The sequence below is a fragment of the Hesperophylax consimilis genome, chromosome 8 (assembly GCF_061612785.1).
Source record: "Hesperophylax consimilis isolate HC1 chromosome 8, BYU_Hcon_1.0, whole genome shotgun sequence".
Taxonomy (NCBI): Eukaryota; Metazoa; Arthropoda; class Insecta; order Trichoptera; family Limnephilidae; genus Hesperophylax; species Hesperophylax consimilis.
Window position 1 is genome coordinate 36,490,719 of NC_142843.1, and position 26,601 is coordinate 36,517,319.

General features: G+C 33.0%; 1 protein-coding gene across 1 annotated transcript in view; it reads right to left on the minus strand.

The window, feature by feature from the left end:
- The window catches only part of Traf4 (TNF receptor associated factor 4), a 180,872-nt gene extending 157,781 nt beyond the window's left edge, over positions 1-23,091 (minus strand). The window contains exons 1-2 of the mRNA XM_089634628.1: positions 22,905-23,091; positions 8,851-8,902 (exon numbers count right to left, since the gene is read on the minus strand). Of these exons, the coding sequence (XP_089490754.1) occupies positions 8,851-8,902; positions 22,905-22,939 (87 nt within the window). The 5' untranslated portion in view covers positions 22,940-23,091. The remainder of the gene's footprint in view (positions 1-8,850; positions 8,903-22,904) is intronic.
- Between the last annotated feature and the right edge of the window lie 3,510 nt (positions 23,092-26,601).

The following is a 26,601-nucleotide window of genomic DNA, read 5'->3' on the forward strand; positions in this document are numbered from 1 at the left end:
CATATTTACATTTAAGTATCAAAATGAATCATCAACATAAAAAAGTTTTTACAACTATGAGGATTTTAAAAAAAAATCATTATGTTGCGCCACAATACGAATTATGTCAAAAAAATACAAATAAATAGTAGTATATCTGTGTGTAAGGATATAATGGCCAACCTTATGATTCCTGCCTCATTTTTAATGTCAGTGCCATACAAATTTTTCATAAAAAAATGATAACTCCTTCATTTGTTCACGCAATTGCTTCATACGAAATTTTATAGCATAGTAATGATCAGCAGAATCCATTTCTAGCCAAAAAAAAGACCCTTGAAAATTCAAGTCTCTATGTCTATGGGAGGTGATTTTCAGCCCACTGTGAGGCGGGCCGCCCAGTGAACCATTCATTGGATAACATATACCTCTATTATCTAGTAGATCATAATAAAACTGTATTATATATTTGTACAGTGCCCTTGAGGTGATTTTGCACAAAAACTTTATAAATCATCCAAATATTATTATTATTATTACTATAGTGTTGCGCTACATTTTGTGACTTAGAAAGAGTGCCCGGATTCATGGGGTGGCTCAATGCTCACCAACTGCGTGGCAAGCCGGATCGGGAGAGGCAGGTTGAGGGAGACCCTTTCACCTCTCCAGCCGGACTCTCTTGACCCATCGCCTAGCAGCGGGATGTATGGAGGCACTGAGGGATGGATTCAAACGGCTGTTACTCCTGGACACACGGATCTACCTACCCATCCACTTACCTTTTTCTTTCGCAGAACTTCCTCTCCTGCATTTTCGTAAAAGACCCTCCACACAGCTTCCCTAAAGATGACATAGGCCTTGAGGGAATTTTTTTCTCAGGACTTCCTGCGTGGGGCTATTATAAAAAAAATCGATGTTTACTGTATTAGGTAGAATGGCTTTTAACAATATTTTTTTGACAATTAATTATTGTTTATTTCTATGATCCATAGACCATGATGAAAATGACTTTGCAAGCTAATCTAACATCTGCGTCTTTACCCTCATCCTATATTATTTTGTAAGAATATATTATTTACAGCGCCCTTGAGGTGACTTTTCACAAAAATGACGCTTTATAAATCATCAAAATATTATTATTATTATATGTAAGGATCTTATAAAAAAAACATTTTGTGTTCTGACCTGGCTTGAAGTGATTTAGCTTGTACTGACGTCTACCAAAGCGTCAGTGTTTTCTGTTGCGGCACAGGATTGGTCGATTGATCGAATCGGAAGTAAACTATAGGGTGTTTTTACAAACAATTTTACGGAGCCCTCGTACTAAAACCATCTACAAGCCTGGAAACTGAATCGAATCGGCCTCTTATTTCAATATTTCTTAAGAAGTAAACTTTTTCTAAAATATTTCTACTAAATTATTAGAACATTGCCGATTTACGTTTAACTATCAGTATGTTAGTATCCTTTATAAATTAATGTAGATATTATTTTTTATTTGACCGGTCGGTGGCCGAGTTGACATCGCGCTTGGGTCCCACTCGGGCGTAGTGTGTTCAATTCCTCGGCTGGCTAAGTCCTCCATCACAACACAAGCAACATTTTCAGCTTGCTGTGGTGGTAGTAGGAGATTTTCAAATATTGTCAGGTTATTAGTAACCCGGGAATGTTTGTCTTTCTTTTTAAAAAAAAAAAAAAAAACCTAATTCACAAAACTAAGCTAGCCCATTTCTACCTAAAGTCATATATTATGTAGCTATGTTAGCCGGTTGCTACCTAAAGTCATCTACGTAGCTATGTTAGCCGGTTGCTACTTAGAATCATCTACGTAGCCATGTTAGGCTAAGGACTCACGGAGCGATTTTTACCCGCGCCCGCTGCGGTGGCGGAATGGAGTTTTATTTTCAAAACTCACGAGACCGCTCATTTTTGTGGTGACGCAGCCGCCGCGGTCGCGGTTATCGCCCGCAATCTTGGCGGTTGATTATCGCAAGACGGGCGGTTGCAAGACTTGAGTTCCACAACTCGCCCGCCAACCGATCGCAGAGCGCGCGGGGGCAACCCGCCGCGGCCGCGGGACCGCGACCGCGCCGCCGGTACAAGATGACCGCGGGTGCAGCGGGCCCCGCAAACAATCGCACACGCCGCGGGCGTAAAACGCGTCGTGAAATGTGCTTTAATTTTTTACATAAATATCTGCATTCTACAGAGGCTGCGGGCCCGCAACCGCGGCGGGCGCGGATAAAAATCGCTCCGTGAGTCCTTAGCCTTAGCCTATTGCTACCTAAAGACATCTACGTAGCTATGTTAGCCTATTGCTACCTAAAGTCATCTACGTAGCTATGTTAGCCGGTTGCTACTTTAAATCATCTACGTAGCTATGTTAGCCTGTTGCTACCTACAGTCATCTATGTAGCTATGTTAGCCTATTGCTACCTAAAGTCATCTACGTATCTAAACTAGTCGGTTGCTACTTAAAATCATCTACGTAGCTAAGCTAGTCGGTTGAAGACATGGTGAATAACTAAATATGTTTGTAATATAATATAATATAAAGAATTTTAGTTAAAGAAGTATGTTAAACTTAGTATGTTTTTTGTATCTGTTTGTGCAACTAGCAGGCAATATTTGTACAGCCAGTTTGAGATAATTTTTCACATAACGGCGCCCTAAAATTTATTAAATATGAACACTTTTCAAAATCATTATTATATGGTTTTCTATCCATACAATATCACATCTACGAGACACAAAAATGTAAATGGTTAGTAACTAAGTAGGCCTATCTAACAATTATTTTTAAAGTACACACATAAATATAATTACAAACTAGTTTAAACTAATGTATGGAGTTATTCAAATAAATTCCTCCCTCCTCACAAAACCTACAATGATTTAATTACCAGATTAAACAAACTGTACGTATCCAAAATTTAGAGTACCACAATATGAATAACTACCATCAACTCAAGTTTTGTATTTGCATAATTGTTTCACTAGAATCACCGCGCATTAAAATATTTCTGAATGAAGTAGATCTTTGATATTGTAATCACCGTTTTAATTACCTGTTGATTCAGTGGGAGAAAGACAGACAGATTAGACAAATTCCTCACAGGAAATCGGCATTGTTTTGAGATGCGTTAGAATGCTTTCTATTATATCATCATGTGAACGATGAAAATGGAATTCGTTCGCACTCAATGCCGAGGTTAATTTCACACAGAAGTTGATACATCCATCGTAAAACATGAGACTACCTTATTTTGAAAATTAATAAATAATAATAAAATAATTGTTGCACCACACATACGCTGTTCTAGTATTCATTATTTTGGTAATGTAGGTAGCTATAAAAATCAAATGATCCAGAATTCGGCAATGAGACAAATTTTTAAGTGCAATACATTTAGAGTAAAACAAAGAATTTTCTACAACATTTTAATTTTTAACTTCAATTCAACAACTTTCTATGCAAATATATCTATACTTTACAATAAAGACTTACACACACACAATACGGAAAGAAAAAATTACACTCAAAAGTTTGTACAAATCAAAAAAACTAAATTGTTTACGGTACAAAGGTATCGGAAGTCGAAATGTATAGTAAAATTGAAAATGTACCTAGATAAAAATTATTTAAAGAAAATTTTTTTGATTATGCATGCAATAAGCATAGAATTAATTTCAATTAAAATGTACTAGTTTATTATACTACATGAAGCTTAACCAAAATAAATAAATAATAATAATTGGGTATTTTTATATCACCGTTTTTGTGAAAATTTTCTCAAATAGTATAATGTAATTTTTTACATTAACGGTAAGCACCATTTCTAGACTATGAATTAATAACATCAGAGATTTTAATAATACGTTCATCAGAAATAATCGAAATAAACGCCATAGAAAGATCGGTGTTCAAGGCCTGCTAGGGTAAATTAGACCGTAGGTTCGTCCATTACGCCGGGCCGCGAGCCGAATTTTTTTGACACGACTTCTTCACTTATGCCGTTAAGATTCCCATTTTATTTTAGAGATTTGCCAGGGAAAATTCAACAGTCAACTGTCCAATACATCAGGGCCGCGCTCCGCACACTTTTAAAATACAACAAACAAATGTGATATTATTCAAATGAATTTAACATAAACCGTAACAGTTGTCATTAAAAATGATTTTAAAGTTGAACAATAGACAATAAAATTGAGTTGGCATCATGTGGATTAGTACACTGTCCGAAAAGGTATTATTTACATAATAAATTATTTTATATGGGATGAAAACCGTACCTAACTGTACATTATTTTAAGTGAACAAATTAGCAACATACCGTGAACCGTTATTGAGTTTGCTTTCTATAAATTTAAAAAAGCTTGGGCGTTTTACACGATGCGTTTTTTCATACCGATATATAAGAAATCTTTCCTGTACACGATAATTATTTTATTTTATTTATTAGTTTCTTTGGCTATGTTTGTACTAGAGGTATATAGCATAGTATAAGTAAAAAATCAATATTTTCACAGTCCTCCTCACCAGTGGCGGCTGACTTTTGAGTGCGTTAAGTTTGAAAAAATCGACATTATTAATCCATTTATTTTTCAAAAATACTATATTTTTACGAAGATTTTCAGGAAATATCAGTTTTACAGTGTGGTGAATCAAATTCCTGAAAAACTACATATAAAAAAAAACAGAGTTTAAAAAAATATATATTTTACCGAAATAATATTTTGGGAGTAATATAGTAAATCGTCAATAAATGAAACCCCTTGACAATAATCACACGATGACTGTCATTTGCCGTTGCCGTCTACAAATTATCAAAACTCATCAGAACTTCCTTTAAATGTTAAGGAAACCAAAAGTCTTGTAGTTTTTTCTGTGTTATGTCTCAATGTTGCAAATTTCAAATATTAGTACGTAGGTATATAATAAGTTTATAGTAGTTTTAGAATAAATGTACACTAGATATAAAATGTTGCATTTTATAACTAAATAAAATACACACGAATTCACAATAAAGAAACAATTCTATATACACCTTCACAATCAGTAATAAATAGATATCATGGTATTTTTTTCAATATTTTAAATATTAAACGAAAAAAAATTGCAATATTTACACGTCCTTTTTTTGTTCATCAAGAATACATATTATGAAAAGACGACCCATAAATATAGAAACTGTATGAAAAAAGCATCGTGTAAAACGACCATTAGGGTGGGCCAATAATTTCTTGTAATAAACATACATTTGAACTAGCTTTAGGGTGGGCCATTACTTCTAATCAAGATTTTGTGGTCATAAATATTAAATTAGCCTATTATTAAGTGTTTCTGAATATTTTGAGTTGGGATACCTTATTTTTAGAAAATAAATTTCACATCCCTCAAAAGAACGTTCGTCACGAAGTTTGGTAATTTAGCCAAAATTTTAATTTAGTCTTATAGTAAATTAGTGTTGTAATCGCTTAAAATGAAATAATAATGCCTTTTGACACTTCCAACCCGCATTTGTTACAGATTTCAGCGGATAAGAGGGCGGAACAGTCGATTCAAATTAAGAATAAAATAATTGTATACCAGCATGACAACGACTAATCTATTTAAACAATCGACGGAAATACAGAGAGGTTGTGCAAGATCGGATATGGGGTCAATCGATTACGATTATGGCGATTTGTGATTTTGGTAAGCTGAGAAATTGACCATTGATGCAATAAAGGGAGATGTGGCGTTGAAACGTGCTGAATGTCGCCGAACTACGGCCAAACTCCATGAACTATCAAAGCGGCAAAGCCGGTTTATCGGTAGAAACTAGACGGGACGCCGCCAAACGTATATTTGTAGTAATATGGATGACAGATGTTGGCGACACTTTTTGGGCGCGGTTTCATACTATTAATGGTTTTTAGATAACAGGGGCCTGTGTTATCTTTAGGGATGCTGTGTGGGAGTATTTTATATGGTAAGGAAGTTGAAGTTCTGGTAAAGAAAAAGGTATGATGGGTGGGTAGAAATCTAGGGATAGTGTGTCCGGGAATAACGGACGTATGAATATATCCCTCCCGCTAATGCGCAATGCGATGGGTCGAGAGACCAGATGGAGAGGTCAAAGGGTCTACCCAATCCAGCTTCTCTAATTGACATACTAATAATTGTTCATAGCTCTTGGCCCATCTCTCCCTTGTTTATATTATCCATGAATGCAACTTGTGTCTGCCTAAACATTTGACACTAAATGCACGACCATTTTACATTGGTGGGTAGGTATAGGTATATTTCAATTGCCATGAAGAAAACTTCGGAGACATCAAAGAAGGTTATGGATTAAGTCAAATTTTAAAAATAAAAAAAATGTGAATAACACACAGTACCAATTGCTTCCAACCGTCTGGAGCTAATGAGACTACATCATACCCGATTGGGGTACGTTGTACCAAAGACGGCATTCATTAGACAAAGAAGACGAATAGGCATCGGTATCCATTTTGCGGTTCAGGATTAGGAAAAAAAATGTTTCCATAAGACTGTCGGTTGCGGAACCATTAATTCACCAAACGACTTTAACATTGACAGGAAGCATAATGAACTCTTTGACAATGGACAGTTGACTACCGCTAAACGCCGTTTGTCTTAAATAAACTCAATAACAACTGGTTACTGTCTACAAAAAAATCAAAGATAATTCGGTTTCATCTACTTAGGCTGTCCCAAAATCTAACCTCTTTGTCTCTGCGGTCCCGTTTATAGCCTTCGTCTCTCACCATGTTCTTCGGTATGCTCGGAATGAACCATCTTCGGGTCGGAAGGGAAAATAATAATAATATTTGGATGATTTTTATAGCGCCGTTTTTGTCCAAAATCACCACAAGGGCGCTGTACAAGTATATAATACATTTCTACTATGTTATTACTAACTATATATGGAGATAATATACAGTACAATACTTACCTGGTAGGTCACTTGAGATTAACACTTAATTAACATTAACTAATTGTGTATTAGCGAAACTTAGACATAATTGGATATAACTGGACTTTCTCTCAGGAATGATATATTTAATTTAAGGGTATGACAGCTTAAAAGGGTAAGTTTTTAGTTTAGACCTGAATTCTGTTGGACTTGTTATGGATCCTAGTTCCGGAGGGAGTTTATTCCAAGCCCTCGGCTCAGATACTCCGAAAGCGCGATCACCAAACTTAGTATTTGGCTTGCACTTAGGTTCCATCAGTCTGCCTACAGCTGATGATGTTGCTGATCTAAGAGTTGACTGCCTCAGACATCATTGTGCGCACAATTAGTGATTGCATCCGGGAATATCCCCCAGCCTAATATTAAGTCCCCAAAGTCGGGGACATATTTTTTCTAATTAAAAAAAGTTATTCTCATTGAGGTTCTCTTTTTTATGAAAATGTATTAAATTTAAATAGTTAATGACGACAGTAAAATGAGTTTTTTCAATTATTTCAAAAATGACGAAGTTATGAGCTTTCAAAGTGAACTTGGGTAAAACGTACCTATACAATCGTGTCTCGTGACGTCACACGAGACCAATTCAGTACAGTGCATATATCGAATGGCAATGCTGCAGTACTTACTGCTGGGCCAGTTATTGTATATATCGAGATATCACACTCTTATAAAATTAATAAATATTATCAACATTTTGACGGCTTATATCTTTGGTATTATTCGGTATTATCCAAAAATTAGCGCAACACGGCATAATTCGCCAAAAAGGAATCACTACAGTGCTTTTGGCCTTAATCTCAAATCATATCTAACCTCAACGAGATTTCACAACTCCCGCAATATTCCATATTTGGGAAATATTCCCCAAAAATTCACGGGAATTTACCCAACACTACACATAATGGCCGGTGGGGAGTGAAGTCTTGTTGTTGAACAGAATCAATTCGGATAAATATCGTAATATATAGCTTCGATGAACATGTTTTTTTAGGTTAGTAATAAATAAATATAGTATGGCTGATTTATTGAAATCTTGTAGAAAAATGTGACGGCAATTCATATCCTGAAAAATAGTCCTTTCAGAATATATCGGAACACGTGTTCACGTAGCTGTCCTTTTCCTGATAAATATTTTGAGAAAATGTGACGATATTTGTATCTATATGAACACGTGTTCCACCGTCATAACACATTCGAGTTTTATTTATACATTTTTGAAATCTGTTCATTTTAAAAAAGAAATTCATTCGTAAAAGGCCTGCAGTCGCGTTTTTAACAGGAATGCGATTATTTATTTTAAATTAACCAGATTAATACTAAATTAGCTATTACATATTTTATATCAGTAAGTTCTCTCAGTGTAGAAGGTAAAAAAAATTATATGTCACGAAGTAAGGTCAATTTTTCCTTATTTCTCGTGAAAATGGTTGACCATTTTCGAATATCGATTTTCTTTCTTGAACAGATAATCTTTTTCTTTGGCCTGTCTGGGGTCTAGAATACGAGTATTTAAAATACTTTTGTAACTTAAGTAAGTCGAAAATACTTTTCGAACATATGTAAGTCTAAAATACTTTTATAACTTAAGTAAGTCGAAAATACTTTTCTAACTTATGTAAGTCTAATATACTTTTGTAACTTATGTAAGTCGAAAATACCTGTGTAAATCTTCTACGTCCTGTCCTGTTCACAGTCTGGGTGGAAGTACCTAGTACTTTTTATATACCTAGGCTACAAAAATGTATTGGAATGTAACATATGCAAGTGTGTGAACGTTTGTAATAAAATTGCTTATTATGCTACTTTATGTAATACAACAATAACTGCATTACTGTAATAGCATAGATTATTATGGAACGGATTTGTACAATTATGGAAAAAGGCTTACCTTGGCGTAGTCTATCGGCGATGCGTTGACAGGACACGTAAATAGTCCCTCACTGGAATAAACAAAAATATAGCTTAGACATTACACATTACTTACATCATAACATGAATAAGATAAATAATATGCCTGGGAAACAAGCAGCACAACAAATATACATTTCAATCAATACACATCATTTAATTACTGAGCCTTACATATAAACCTGATTTAAATTATACATCACTGATAAATTGATGAAGAGAAATGGTTATTTATCAGTTGTTTAAAACGCGTTTATTAGTAAATGGGGCGGTATTTAACTGTTGGTTATAAGCAGTGGCTTTTGGGTGTATTATAGTGCTAATATTACAAAAATGACATTATTCGATTTTTGTATGAAGATTTTCAGAAAATCCAAACTGAAATCTTATGAAAATCTTAATACAAAAAATATCGTTTTCAACTACAACAACATCAATAATGCCATTTTTGTAATATTAGCACTCTAGAATACCCAAAAGAAACGAGCCGCCACCGGTTATAAGTACTAGTATATTTGCAAATACTGTCAGGTTATTCGTGTTCCAGGTTTGTCTTTTTATTATAAAAAGACTAGCTGAAGTCCACGGCGTAAGGTTTTTACGCAGAGTTTTTCAAAATTAGATGGGGACAATAATCTTCCTCTTATTTTGAACGTCAAGTGTGCGAAATTTCATCAAAAAGTATTAAAATACTGCTTAAATGGATATGAACAAGGGATGGGGGTAGTTTTTATAATTTTCATATTGACAGTGACCTTTCTCTTGTTTTGAAGGTCAAGTGAGGAAAATTTCATCAATCTCGAAATAAAACTGTAGATTTGAATAAAGATCAAATCCATCCCGCCCGAACGCAGACGCTCTAGTTTATAAAAAAAGATAATGATATTAAAAATAATACGTATATTATAAAATTGTAGGTTGATCGATATTTCTCTTACGTATATGTAAAAATATATATTTTATTAAGATAGTAGTTATAGGCCTTAGTCGTAAGTCTTTAGTTTTAAGTCAGTAGTTCTAGTATTAACTATTTAAGGAATATATTTGTACAGCGCCCTTGAGGTGATTTCACACGAAAACGGCGCTATAAAAATTAGCCAAATATTATTATTATTGTTTATTCGTTTGATTTTTCCATGTGACTTTGCCATTGACCTCAAGAAATGTAATGGACAATGACCATCAACATATACAAGCACACTTAAATTATGGAATTTATTTTATGTCATAAATAAAAACAGTATGCGTTTGTGTGATACATAACATTCCGGTGCGTAATAAATACATCGTTAGAAGTGAGAGAAAAAAGTGATTAAAAAACAACGTGTTACATCAACTATGGTAGTTATAAAAGAAATAACAGAATAAATTAAAACCATCTTCATTGCCCATCAAAGCGACGAAATTACCAGAAATTGAATACCTACTTCCTATACAACGTGTGAAGAGAATTCTCAAAAGCAATTATGAATGACATTAAAAAAACGAGTAAGTAAATAGATTCAAAATCTTTTTACAATTTCCATTGAGATTTTAATATCGTATTTCGTAATTATCCACCCACAAAAGGGGGAATATAGCCTCATTTACGCTTTACGACATCTTTTGAAAGATCTTCGTAATAATATCACGATAATGATAATAATGATGGGGAACCGCTATTTCACACTGAGTTGAAAAGAATTCCGTTCCCAGTTGAAATGCGTCTGAAATGATCATTCATTATAAAATCGAAAACATTTATCTGGATTTTATTATCTTTTAATACAAAGATATTGAAAGTTGTAAGAACCTCTTACGTTGATAAGTAGGTACTTGAATTGTACTAAAATAAGGCCCAGCGCTGTGGGGGTGAAAACTGAGGATGCACAATGAACTTGACTTTCCGATGTGCGCTAAACGTACAAAGCCTTTGATTAATAGCTCTATTAAGCCCCCGCATTCCGAATTTCTGCTGATTCATAACATATTTTGGAACTGGCGTAAATTGGCATAACCGGTAACGTACTATCCTGGTTTAAGAATTATCTGTCTAATCGAGAGCTTACTGTCTGCATTAAAGGTCAACTGTCCTACACTTTTTCAGCTACAAGCGGTGTGCCCCAGGGATCACATCTAGGACCCATTCTTTTCAACATATTTATAAATGACGTTACAAATGTATTTAAACGTGTCTTTATTTTGATGTTCGCAGATGATATGAAAAATTACCGAATTATTGACAATATTAATGACTGCTTATTATTACAATCAAATCTCATTAGCTTTTCTGATTGGTGTATCCTAAATAAATTAACCCTCAATGTAAAAAAGTGTCAAGTCATGAAATTTTATAGGAAGAAAAACCCATTGATTTTCACATACTGTATGAATAATCAAGTCTTAGTATCTGTACCCGAAATAAAAGACCTGGGGATAATATTTGACACCAAATTAACATTTATCTCCCACATTAACAATATAACCACTAAAGCGATGCAAATGTTGGGTTTCATATTAAGAACTTCAAAAGATTTCAAAAATTTAAAAACTTTAAAAATATTGTATTCATCCATTGTCAGAAAAATTTTTACGTAACATAAATTATAGATTAGGTATTCCTATTGAAAACATTAATTACACCTCACTGTTGAAAGTCATGGGCCTTGCCACATTAAAAGAAAGAAGAATATGTTCTGATCTCTTTTTTCTTTATAAAATTGTTAATAACATGTTTGACTCCCCTGAACTCCTTAGGTTGATCGACTTTCATGTGCCTAGTAGAACGGTTCGTCAGAAGGTACCTTACCATTGTAACATTGCAGGTACCAAAGCAGAAATAAATTCAGTAATGAACCGACTACACAGTGCAGGGAATAAATATTGCGTGAACACTAACGGTACTGAATGTCTATCAGCCTATAAACACATTATTATTAAATCTGTATGTCAAAAATGAACTTGGCAAACATTAAACGGAGTATGTGCGAACTATTTCTACTACTCTACAAAATACGTTTAAATAAATAAATATTATAATACTTGGTTTAATATTATAGTACTTAACTTAATATTATAATATTTAACTTAATATTGTAATACTTAGTTTAATATTATAATGCTTGGTTTAATATTGTGATACTTGACTTAATATTGTAATACTTGGTTTAATATTGTAATACTTAACTAAATGTTTTTCTATTAGACTTTTTGTCGATTCTTATCCTAATCTTGCGTAATAGAGATTGTTAATTAGAGTTACATAGTTTATAGGCTAATGTGAACAACAATTTCATCCTTTTTTATTCAATTGATTTGGAGGATATTGGCAGATCATATATTTTTATTTCATTTACTTAAATTTCATGTTACCTAAGTTTCGTAAACTCTTGTTTCATGTTACCTATATTTTGTTAACCTATGCATTGTAAAATCTTATATTTTATGTAATCTGTATATTCTTAGATATTATGTAAACTCTTTACTGTTATTGTATTTAAAAAACATAATTGCATTGTATGTAAAAACCCATGGGCGTTTAAATGAAATAAATAAATAATAAATAAATAAATATTTCTCTCTAACAAGTTTTTAAGTTCCTAAAAAAATATGTGTTCTTTTTTAAGATAATATCCATACATTTGTAAAGCCGAAACGGTAATTATATGAAATTCCTCTATTAAAAAATCGCAAAGCAAGCTCCGAAAATTATTAAAAACATGTTTTGTTCTATTATTTGATATGTTGCAGGTATGAAAAAACTCACACTGTATCTTTAAATGCAACTTAAGCATTTACCGTCAGATTTTCAAACGAGTCGTGTTTTATTAAATATTTTCACTATTTTCGTAAATACAAAATACCTCCAACATTCGTATTTACATATCTCCCTTTCAAACCATCTTTGAACTTTTACTACGGAGCCGTAAGGTATATATATATAAATGATTCTATGTGGAGGACCACAATTTTATTTATGGGACAATGTCTATGTGCATATATCATTTAACAAGCGTAACCTGATGCGTAAACTGACTGCAAACATGCCAAGGGTTAATGAACGCGAGGTGCAATCCATTTCCTTCCACGTCATATATTCTCCCTGCACTGCTATCTGTGTTCATTAGCTCTGCATACCCAAATCTATTACAAAATAATTGTCATGGATAACTATTAAGTATATGGGGTAAAAGAGAACCCATTTTAATGTATTTTGCGCACCAAACGGCGAGAAAAAATGACTTTTGCCAATATATTAAAAAACCATAAAAATATTGGTACTTGACTTAATTTAACCATTTCTACCTGACATTATTTGGAGAAGAAAATGTTAATGAAATTGTCTCCGGTGAGGTTTTTGAGTTTTTTATTTTTATATATTTTTTTATCTTAATAAACAATATTTTTTTAAATCCACATGTCGTTACTGGTCATTCAGTTGAGTAACCACCCAACTTCTCACATAAAAGTCACTGGAGATCAAAAGTTATTTTCGGGTGATTTTAATTAATTTTTACTGGTTAAAGTAAGTCAAGTACGTCCCTTAGAAGTAGTCCCTTATCTTGGCAACAAGATCTGAATAGCCACATCCACCTTCCTCTTCTCCATCTCCTTCCCCTCTCCACAACCTTCAGCCTCACAACATATCTGCTACCTACCTAGAATGTAAAGCAATCACCCCACCTCCATTAGCACTACAATGGGTGCGTTATAAGAATGTGTTTATTAGCTAATTGTTTGTGCAGAACTTTTAGAACGGACCTGCTTCCCAGGTCATTTGCCTTTGTCATAAAGTTTTAACCTTTGGTTCGTATGCGGCTCGTTGGAAAACACCTCAAAGGCAAAAAAAAACAGTACCGTAGTATGGGACGAATTATAAATCGGGGGGCGACTTCGATCATCGTGAATATCCGCACAATTTTCGCTACCTCTCAGAAATTACTCGCTTCTTCTTCATTGTTCTTTTCGGGCAACTTGGATACAATGACACTTCGAAAAAAGTGTCGAATTAGTTAGTTTCTAGTTATATTCAAATCTTTCTTTTTTTAGAGGGAGAATAATGTTAAAACAAGTTAGGCTCCATAAATACCAGGCAATAAAAGCATTCAACAATCCTTTACTGGAAACAAAATGTGCGGAAACAAAAGGCATATGAGATTAAAACAATGACCAAATTAAAAGATAGATAAAAGAACAAAAAACGAAAACTTTTATAACATTAAATAATAAAACGTATTTAAGTAAAACACAATTCCTTTAAAATACACACATCATTACATACAACCGTACGAATTTTTTTCATTGATGCCTTATTATTGTATTTTGTTTTATTTTATATCAATTTATAATTTTATATCACATTTTTATTGAATACTATTAAATTTTAAAATGGGGGCCTCTGGACGGTAAAGCACCCAGTGAGGCCCACGTTATTGTTGTTATTGTTTATAATAAAAAACATAGTTTCGTGTCATTTATATTGTAATCAAATCTTTTTCGGAATTGGCGTACAATTGTAATAAGCTTATAAAAAATAGTAGGTAGGTACATCAAAGTCGTCCCACTACGAAAGGTCTGATCACGTTTATCTTTTGACTTCCCAAACACACATACGTGATTTACGCAGAGTTCGTCAGGTGAAAGATGTATGCATACACATACACAGCAAGAAAAATGAAAAATATTTCAAGAAAAATTGATTTTATGAAATAATATATTTTGTTTCAAAGTTAAACATTGATCAAAGTCACCCCATTTTACGGAATAAAGTATTGAATGTCCAAAGTATTGATATCGTTGTCTCGTCTGAACTGATTCAAGGTAGATTCAAGGACTCCAGGTTGTCTGTGGTCTTAGATTTCTATTATGACTAGTTGTCATGTACCCGTCCAGCGCCCTTGAGGTGATTTCTCATGAAAACGACGCTATATAAATTAGCCAAATATTAAATATTAATATTATATAAATCAATACGAATAATGGGAACCCACCAAGGCGTAGCCTGTGCGTGGGTAATATATTTAAGTTATTATATTATTGTACCTAGAAATAAACAAATTGTGGGCATATAAAATAAAAACAAGATTACATTTTGTCTAAGCGGTTTGTATAAAAAGTGTTTACAATAGTGTATAGTGAAGTTATAAGTGTTTAGTGTAATATATGGTGAATATTTTATGAGAAACATAAATTGATACAAATTAAATAAAAAAAAGTTTCAACTGCTGTATCCAAAAGCCAAAATTTTAAATCTTTTAAATATTGAGGAAGTTTAGTAATCACTTGAATATTTTTCGGTAAAAGATTGAAAGTACGAGGTCCAATGAAACTGCAGTGTGTTTGCATTTGTTTTGTGTTCGTTTGGGGAGTATAAAATACATTATTATTTCTAGTGTTGATTCTGTTTTCATTTATTTCGAATTTATTTTTGTTTTTTAAGATGTATTTCATAGTTTGCAAAATAAATAGTTTACGGAGACAGAATAGTTAAGATTCTTTGTATAACTCATCTGTTGAAAATGTTCTTTTCCGACTATACATAACTTTGATGATATAATTTTGAGTTATTTGTAAAGGTTTTATATGTGCATGAAGCGCACCGCCCCATCCTATTATTCCGTATATGAGTGAAGATTGCACCAAAGAAAAATAAATAATTTTCAGTTTTTCAACATTGAGCACTTCTTTTAGTCTGTAAAATGTGTATGTAAGATATCTTAATTTACACACGGTATTATTAATTTGTGACTGCCAATTTAATTTTGTATCAATAATAATACATAAATATTTGATCTTTTCAACTTTTCCAAGTTCAAAGCAAGATGAGCATATTTCTTGATTACAGTTAACATAATGTATTCTAATTTTAAGGTTATTGGGGGGTTTATTTTTAGTATTTTTATAAAAGGTTAGGAAAAATGTTTTATTATAGTTTAAGAAGAGTCTATTACTTTTTAGCCATGATAAGACATATATGTAATACATTTTGCTGTCTTAAAAAAAGTTTCAGGCCAGGATTTTCCATTCACTATTATTGCTGTATCATCAGCGTAAGATACAATTTTACCAGGGATCATAACATCACATAAATTGTTTATTTATATTAGAAAGAGAATTGAGCCAAGCAGCACAGTTCCCTGTGGTACTCCATTTTTAATTCCCGTTTCAGTACTATAAAAATCCCCTATTTTCTGTTTTGTAGATTGTTTGTACTCTCATATATAAGTATATAAGACCAAAAATGCCCTTAAATACAATATTTTGTAAAATATATGAAGAAATGCAACTTACCTGTATATTTTTTTAAATATTACAATTAACTAAATTAAAAAAACATCAATTCATAATTTTGAATTAAACCTTTGTCCAAATATTTGAACGACGGGAAATGACACCCATGACATAATAAAAAGGAAGGTTATTATTTTTGTTGTTATAATCACCGATTTATATTTTTTAAATTCCGCCATGCTTCGATACGCCGCATTAGTGTTTAGGATATTAAGTTAATTTATTGAGAAGTGCGTTTCATGCGTAGGGTGGTTGAAAATAAAATGATATTTTGTTTACCTAATGAACCTCAGAATAGATAAAAAGCTATAAATCTGAATTCGGTGTGTCTTATATCAACTCAGAATAAACAATATGGAAAGACAGACTGGCGGGGCTGACGATGTAAGATTTAAAAATTCAACTTTCTAGATGTAGTCCGAAATAAATATAATTTTTTTATGTATTATTTGTAGCGGCAGCTACTACTAAACTACAATTCGCAGTGCTACCTTGAACGATCGAGAATTTCAGTATGGGCGGCAAACCAACTAGACCAACGTCAAAGGCGCCCCGCCCCGTTTGGAATGTTCCCGGCTTTACAAGACGCAAGCGAACATTCGCAGCATTCAGTCCAGCCTCCGCCCGCTTGGCGTCGATCTACCGACTACGAAGTTAAAATAATCGATGAAACTAAAAAGACAACCAATCATCCCAGAACCTCAGATCAGCATACAAAATTACACAGCACAAGACGTATGACAACCTCTCCATAATATTCGCAAAGTCCGCACGTAACAGAAAGAAATGCTATTTGTTTATTACACAGTACAAACTTAACAGAGTACATTTGACGTCAGATTTCGTTCGACCAATCACGGAGCGTTTATAGAGTATAGCTTTTAAATAATTTTTCAAGAACAATTCTAAGAGTAAAAATATGCAAACATACAAATGTATTCAGAATCGCTGTTTTTTGATCCACGTGAATATATTTTTTAAGAGTCAAAAATTTTCTTGCTCGATTTCCTTAAAAGATGATAATTAAATGTACATTTAATTATCACCTGATATCTTGATGCACAATTCATAAACGACTTGAAAAACTACACACATGCTACCTGCTGAGTTCAAAGCGAACATCAAAAATATTTTGTAAAGAGAAGTAATTAAATTTTTTGCCATAAATATGCACCATCACGACACATGCAACATTTGTTCGCTTAATGTGGTGGTAGATTTTCATATATTATCAGGTTATTTGTAACCCGGGAATGTTTGTTTTTCGAATGGTTGACATTATTATTTGTTGATCATTCTTTTTCTACTTGCTGACGACAAATCGCTGCTCAACAGAGTATATAAATATGCTAGCAGAAAACATTTAAGAGCTGACCAATGTAATGCTGACCATTCAAGTGGCAGCCATTTTGAAATGCAAGATTTCGTGCAAAAATAGCAGCCATTTGAAAAATTTCAATATAATATATATACCAAGAGGGCGTATTACCACCCTGCTGTTTATTTAATTATTTTAAAAGTTTTTCACAATGTGAATTCGAAAAATTGATACAAACAATTTGAACTTCCTTTTATTATTCAACTTCCAACAATTATTCATCTTCTAACAATTATTCAACTTCCAACAATTATTCAACTTCCAACAATTATTCAACATCCAACAATTTGAACTTCCCTTTATTATTCAAATTTGAATGGTGTCATTAAAAAAACGTGAAATTGAAACAAAATAATTAGAGCTCGACCGAACATTCAATTTCTATTTCGTCCAAAATTTGCTTCTGTTTCGACGGAAAATAATGTTATCGATTTATTTTGGAAGTTCAGCACATTTGAAAACGGTCGATTTGTTTATGTAAAAATCAATGTTTATAAAATAAATTAGCTTGTAAACTAAGATAATTTTTGTTTTAAATAATCGTGAATATTGCTCGTTTTAACGTTTATTTGATGCACAATAACTTTCTGATTCAGCTTTAGATTAAAATGGACACGATTTCAGCCGCATTTAAAACATACTGTTTCGGTCGGACTACAATCAATTACCAATAATTTCAGTAGTAAATAAATTTTTCTAATGAAATTCAAATGTTTTACGATCATGGAAGCGCGTGAGATGTGGCGAATTATTTTTCTGAGCTACTTTGTAGTTTTATGCATTGCAAGCATTTCTTCCAATTATGTAAGTAAATAGTTGCTTAAAAAGTTTTAATATGTACGTTGTTCATTTTCTTTGAATAAACCCTGTTACCGTTTTGTTTTCCCTTTGAGAGAAACTCCATTCAGTAGATTGTAGTGCGTGCAGAATACAAAAAGGGTGGAAATATTAAACATTATGCCTTTTAACTGCAATTTCAGGGAATATACAAAACAGATTTACGGTCCCTGAAAGCCTTCATGGGGCCCATGAGAAGGAATCTGACAAACTGGCAGGCGGTGGTAGCGGTGGTTCAAGATGGGAGCATTATCGCTGACATTAACATTACAATCTTAAGAGATACTGGACCTTTAAGGGTGGGTAAATACCAGAGTTCTTGATATTGATCTTCTAGTCAACTGATCCTACCGGCTGCGCCACTGTTGAATATTTTTTATGTATACTATTGTGTGTGGATGATCAGGTAGTCTTTAGTAAGTACTTCGAGATAAAGATATTTACATTTATTAGACCTAGTAGAGGGTTGCAGACCCGTCTTGACTAGTTGCAGTTGGAATGTGAGAGAGGTCGAACTACCTACCATAATATTATTTATACTGTTTTCTATTTGACTCACTCTATCTAGCCAGAGTCGACCTCACTACTTATTATCCCGCATCTAATCGTTGTATTATTGATTCAACTCATCGCTTTCAACAACCTCTCTCTTAGACTCAGAAATAATGACCTGTTCTTCCTCAGTCAATACTCAACTAACTATAAATACCTTGGGAAAATATCTTTTAGAATTGGTAAACTCATCTTTTTGGTATAAGTCTAAGCGATTCTTGTCTGTCACTAAGCCAGTGAAAAAATATTATAATGGTGATACATTCTAGCGATTTTTATAAAGGTTTATTTCTATCTTTATTTGCCATGGTTTAATCCATATACCATCCTTTACTTACTATTATCATTTCTTCAGTAGGCACGAGAAACGAATGTTGACTGGGCCATAATGCATGTTACACATGTAGTACAGCTTATTCTCGACTGCATAGGCAAGAAAAATGAATGTTGACTGGGCCATAATGTATGCCACACCTGTATTTCAGCTTATCCTCGTCTGCGTAGGCAAAAGAAACGAATGTTGACTGGGCCATAATGCATGTTACACCTGTATTGCAGCTTATCCTCGTCTGCGTAGGCAAAAGAAACGAATGTTGACTGGGCCATCATTTATGTCACACCTATATTGCAGCTTATCCTGTAGGCAAGAGAAACGAATGTTGACTGGGCCATAATGCATGTTACACCTGTAGTACAGCTTATTATCGACTGCATAGGCAAGAGAAATGAATGTTGACTGGGCCATAATGTATGTCATACCTGTATTTCAGCTTATCCTGGACTGCATAGGCAAGATAAACCAAAAAATCACACGCCAATATTTATTATATTATATCCATTGTGTATATGACCATGTTTTTGTATCAAATGTATTCAATAAATTAATGTTTTCTCAAGGCAACTACAAAATACTTTAAACACAATGGGCATCGGTTCGAGCGAATTGTAAGTACACCATTTTCCGATGTCTGCGAATTTAAAGAATTGGAAAAATGTTACAGGTCACTAGGAAAAATGGATGACCATTGTGGATTGAAAAAGGTTTGTAAAATTACACTCTTCTTTTTATTATTATCGTCATACTAAATTTGAAAAGCGTTTTTCAAATTATTTTTAAATTATTGACAATCTCTTCAAATTATTCGTAATCTAGTTGAAAACGGGATTGCAGGTCCTTAACGCATGAATTTATAGGTTTCCTGATAAACTTTTAGTAAAATACGAAAATATTATCACGATGTCGGAACACGTATTCATGTAAAACCTTAATATTTTCGCATTTCGTCATTATATATATAATCAAGGTAAATTCAGGTGAATGAACATGTGTTCCGATATATTATGAATTTACTAAAACTTTATTAGGAAACGGCCTGCAATCCCGTTTTTAAAAAAATTATCAACAATTTGAAGAGACGGTTTCTCATTTCCTATTTTCACCGCCTCTCATAATTTTATTTGATTTGTAATTTAAATAAGTGTAATTAATTAATTTTTCCGGTTCACAGGGTACTAAATCAGGAAGGTTTAATATAACTGGAACAATTCTGTCACTTTTTCTTGAAAAATGGTATTATGGAGTATTCAAGATACATCACTCGACGCATTCAAGTTTAGGAAACGTCTTCGCAATTACAGCGACTTACGAAATGTCTCCTTCAAATATAACAAAAATCGTAACGGCAAAGGCACTAGCCAGTGATCCTTGGATTTTTCCCTAGAGAGCAATATTTTTTTTAAAATTAAGAATATTTTTGATTCTATATTTTTGAAATTTATGAATTTTTTTCTAACCCTTTCAATACCAGTGTTCCTCCTGATGTTCCTCCTGAGAAATATGAAATAAATATCTCTTGATTTTGTGAAACAAATCACCCGTATTTTGCGCATTGCTTGTGAAGGATATTTTCTGCTAGTTTGCAATCTTCATTCCACCGACAAATACTGTAAACATAATGCCAGATCCCGTCCTGGCTGTTTTGCTTGGACTGGGATCCATTATTATATATATGTTATCTCTAAATAGTATAAAATATAGTCACTATCAGCGCCTGTCTGTTTGTGCTCTAAGTTCTTCTAAATTACGCAACGTATTTTGATATAATTTTCATTTAGAAAATTTCTTCCGAAAGTTTTATATAATATATACATGCATGTTATATTTATAGAAAGTAGAGAGAAGTCGATGTTTTATATACATTGCTAACGCTGGCTTAACCTTATGAGATACATCAAAATAATGTACGACGGAAATGTATATCTTTAAAAGGCCTACAGAAATGTCCACGATGGTGTATTTCTATCTCCTAAAGATAATCCCCAGCGACTCCGGGTACACGTATGAAAGTCTTTAGATAACTACAACAAATACATACAAATAAATTAATATATTTTCAAATTAAACAATAGATTGTGTGATACGATTTTTTTCCTTACTATTAAAAAATAACCCATTAAAGTCTTAAGATAATAAAAATCAAATTAGAAAAAAAGTATCAATTAGTAAGCAAAAAGGAAACTAAATTTTACAACAAAAATTTTCAAATAATTATTTAAGGTAATTATGCAAAAAATGGTCTACATGTGGAAACGAAGTGTGGTACTGAAAGAGTTAAATTAATTATGTTGTAGTTTCTTATTTGTTTTTGTTTGTTCAATTCAATACTCCACAAATCACATCTCTAGCTAAACATCCCATCTTATATTAACAGCTGACTGGTTCATCAAACGTGCTTTTTTGTTTTAATTTTTAATTTTTTTTTATTTTGTACAATATTTTTTACATTTCAAAGTTTTCCAGTAATGTTGGTCTCACTGGGTGGCTTTCCCGTGCTGAGGCCTTCATTTTATAATATGAAAATATAATCTACATAATACATTTAAAGAGAAAATAATACATTTAAAATGTAATCTTGTGTGTTTGTGAGTGATGTGTGTTTATATTGGTTTTGTGTGTTACGTGTAGGTTTTATTTTTTATGCTATGACATTTTGGTAATATTGTATTTTTTGTTTTTTAATCCAAATTTTGTAATTTTGTATGTGAATTTATTTTTATTTTCCTCAATTTTAATTTCAAGTTTTACACTGTTGAAAGCTTTTATAGCATGGTATTATTTTTATTATTTACAGATGCCTAATTAATTGTCCTTTGTCGCCATTTCCGTTATTAGCTGTTGTTTCGAGTGTTTAAATTGTTTAAAAAATAAAATATTTAGAGAAAACTGTTGAAAATTGGGAAAAACTGGGTTCAACGAGCCAGTAAAAAAATGGTGAAAACTTTTCCTACATTTCATAGCTAAGACATTATGATGCAATATATTTTATCATATTTAGGTCTGAATTATTGCATTTCAACCCACCTCTCCATAAATATAACTATTAAGTTTGTAAAATAAAAATATTAATTTTGAAACTATGTGGGTAGGTACTTACACCTAAAATAAAAATTCTTACCTTGGTTAATCTTAAATAATCAAGATTTATGTTTAAGCCATCTTTCAAAATGTTGGTTCTTTTTTAACATTAGCTCCACACAGAAGGCCCTGAAGAAAATAATTTCCCTCAGGGCCTATGTCATCTTTGAGGATGCTGTTTGGAGGGTCTTTTTAGGAAAGGAAGGATGGTAGGTATCTGAGGGTCAGTGTGTCCAGGAGTGACGCACGTATGAATCCATCCCTCCCGCTGCGGTGCAAGGTGATGTTTCGAGAGAGTCCTGTTGGAGAGGATCCTCAACCAGTCTATCTCGATCCGGATTATGGGATGTGTGGGATTGCAAAAACTACCCACAATCCGGAATTGACTCGTTAAAATTATTATAAACCTCACGCCTCATGTACCCGGGCGCCCCTGCTAAGTCACCAAACGTAGCGAACCACTTGAGGTGACCTATGGCAGAGGTGTTTGTTATCCGATAAATGGTTCCCGGACGGGAGTACCATTACCCGCCTCCCATCTAAGAAAAATATTTTTTTCCATAAATAAATAAAGTGTCTTTACCTGGTAACTTTGAACATTAGTCCAACGGGAGTCATGTCGTTAGAAAGAACTGTTTTTTCCCTTAATTCAAAGTATGCAACAAGTTAATTAATGTTATTTGCCAAGTAGTACAGAAACAAATCCAATAGAAACAAACCAGTCTTTTTCGATTTCAAAATAAGCTGCACAATATCGCACTACTGTCAATGTATTGTTATAATTTTATCTAACGAATAACGCGGGAAGTTAAAAAAATCGAGCGCATATTATGTACTTATTTAAAAAATAATCGAACGCGATCGATAATGCACTGCGTGTTATTTTATTTAAATTTGTTTTCTTAAAATAATATAGGCGTCCCAATTTCAATTTCAAAACAAGCCGCACAATGTCGCACTACTACCAAATGTTTTTATTGTTTTATCTATGACGGATCACGATCCGGTAGGTACTTATTTAAAAAGCAGAATGTGTTTTTAAATGCACGGCGCGTTCTTTTTATTTAAATTGTTTTTTCGAGTGATATCAGTTAGGTAGGTACTGATATTGTAGAGATCAGACAAACTAGTGTTCCAATTTCGGTTTCAAAACAAGCGGCACAATATCGCACTACTATTAATTATTTTATCTATGACGAATCACGCGGGAGCCTTAAAATTCACTAGCGTTAGGTACTTATTTAGGAAAACAGAACGTGTTTGAAAATGCACGGCGCGTTCTTTTTATTCAAATTGTTTTCGAGCGGTGTCAGTGAGGTACTAACGTTATTACAGAGTCAAAGAGAACAGTCCGGCGCGACTCGCTACGTATGAACTTCTGAGGCAGGTCTTCTGACAGGAGAGTCACCTGCGGCGAAGCCAACGGATGTGTAGTGCGCCTGTGTTAGTATTTCTGCCTACTTCTACTTGCAATGCGCGCAGTGTTTATTACATCTGCGTGGTGCTTACTACAGGTGAGTACCGGATTAATAGAAGGCGGAAAGCACCGGGAGAGACTGCTTTGAGGCCACTTAAGAGGCCGATTCGCTATCTTTACGAGCGGAATAGAAGAGGTTAGACTGAGCTTATAAACAGTATATAGTTTTAATCTTCGTTCTAGATTCATTGGTCAGATTTAACGCAATGACTTTTTTATAAATCAAATTGTGTTAATTATAATGGGTCGAGAGTTTTTTTTAATTTATTTTTAATCTAGCGAATGTTAGGTAGATAGGTTATACCAGCATAATATATACCACTTCTGTACCATTATCATAAAAATAATTAAAAATGTAGGGTTTAGAATAATTAATTCAATACCAAAAGCTATTTTAAAAAATCTAATGTATCAATAAAAAAATTAAACATGTGTTTTATTATACAAAAACAATGGTGACCGGATAAATCATCATAATGATAATTCATCACATCTTTAAAAAGTTATATAAAGTCATGGAAAGTGATAAAACAAAAAATGTATTAACGTTAAGTAGGTTAGGTTAGATTAGGTTAAAATTTTTTAATTATTATTTTTTTTTTGGTAAACTAATGTATAAGACAAGATTTTTTTATGCATAGCACAAAGTCCCGTAGTCCTGTTGGCGTAATGTATCTTTTATCAGGAGATTTTTCAATGTGGATGAGTGTTTCAGGCTAATAATTATTGCTTAAAAATAATTTTTAAATTTTATTTTTTTTCATCGTTTCTATTGACTTTATATCACTTTTTAAAAGTGTGTTGAATTGTCACTGTGTTGAGTTATCATGGAACCAAAAACAATATATGTTTGTTTAGTTAAAATAAAGACAAAATATGTATTGCCAAAAACAAAACATAGTTTTCCTGAGAGTTTTGAGTCCCAGATATCTGAAACCATAGTTCCTACTTCCTATGGCTTCCGCAAAATATGAAACCAAAGGTAGCTCAAATTGGGGAAGGCTGTGAAACTAACGGAAGTGGGAGATGAGGAAGGACGGGAAATGCACAATAAATTGCTTAAGGCGATGCACTACGTCGTGTAATATTTTAAATTGTGCCGCTATCAATAATAACCCTTACGTAGATGGCGATAAGGCTTAAATTCCCGCTTAACACCATCCGCCTGATTTGATTTATGCAAGAAAAAAACATGGCCAAAAAGTGCCTTTTATTTTATTTTGTGGATGTTCAGGCATAATTATTTAATTTTTTTTCTATCATTTTATAAATAACTTAATTTGCCACATTATACAATAAAATCATAACCGAAAATTGGTTCGTAAGTAAAGTAAGATATATCAGCAGAATCAGCAAAAGAAGAATAAAGTATAATAGTATATCTCTAACGATATCTACCCGCAGCTCATTCCTGAGTCTCCATTTTCCGGGTCGAATTTCTCACGATTGTGTGTTTGAAAATATCCGCTGTTCGTGAAACTACACGGTGTGTAGTACGTAAGTATTTACTTTTATGAACACGCTGTCAAACAGGTGGTTTATTTTACTAAATGAAACCGTATGACTATTTTTATTCTGCCATATTTTATTGAAGCCGACCAGCAAAATGTATATTAACTTAACATGATTAATATTACAAAATTATTGGTGAAGATATATTAGGTGTTAAAGTGGGGGTGGAGACGTAACGAGGGATTAGTGAAGAGTGGGAAGAGGAGAGAGAAACATGGTGAATATGGGAACACTTTCTAAGATTGAGCTGTGAGTTTTTTTCTTAATATGGAGGATATTGATCCTTGTAAAACTAACATTATTTGCAATAACATGATTAGCGAAATTGGTAAAAATACTATTTTAAGACATCTTAGATGTTTTTTGATTATAATTTCGTAATTACGACTTGTTTTTTGTTCATTTCTGCCACATAGGTACTCTGAGTCAACACTGAGTGGTAAATGCCTAGTGAAAGTTGTTGGGTTAGCTGGAAGAAATAGGATGTAACCTATAAGCTATACCCTTTGTACTCTTTTTGTGCAATAAATATTTTTTTGAATTTGAATTTTGAATTTGAAAGAATTTGAAGGTTTCAGTGTTAAGCAGATCTTAATACACAGGTACTTCATAACCATCTTCCCCATTCCCTTCATAGCATCACAATATGCATTTAAGGCGATGCCATACGTAGTAATGCAAAATCATGTGTTTTTGGTATGAAAATTTGGTCGCCTAGAAATGTTTCAGATGCTTTAATTAAATAATGCGAGTAGAATACATCTTGGCCTTTGAAATAAGTATGAGTATTTTTTAGATAAGTCTTTTTATAAGCCCAGAAAAAAATAATGTATAAGGCCTATGAAAACTGCTTTAAAGTTCAAAATCTCCTACTTACGAACCCATTTTCGGTTATGATTTTATTGTATAATGTGGCAAATTAAAAAATGATCGAAAAAAAATTAAATATTTATGCCTGGACATCCACAAAATAAAATAAAAGGCACTTTTTTGCCATGTTTTTATTTCAAAGGCCAAGATGTATTCTACACGCAGTATTTAATTAAATCATCTAAAACATTTCTAGGCGACCAAATTTTAAAACCAACAACACATGATTTTGCATTACTACGTATGGCATCGCCTTAAGTTTAACCGCCTTTAAGATTGAGTAAAATCTTGTTACTGCTGTTATTTTACGATACAAAAGTGCAAACATACATCCCTGACAATAACTGACAATACGGTGTGACGCTATCAAACTAACTAAAAAGAAAAATGCTCATATGGTCAACAAAATTTTGACGCAAGT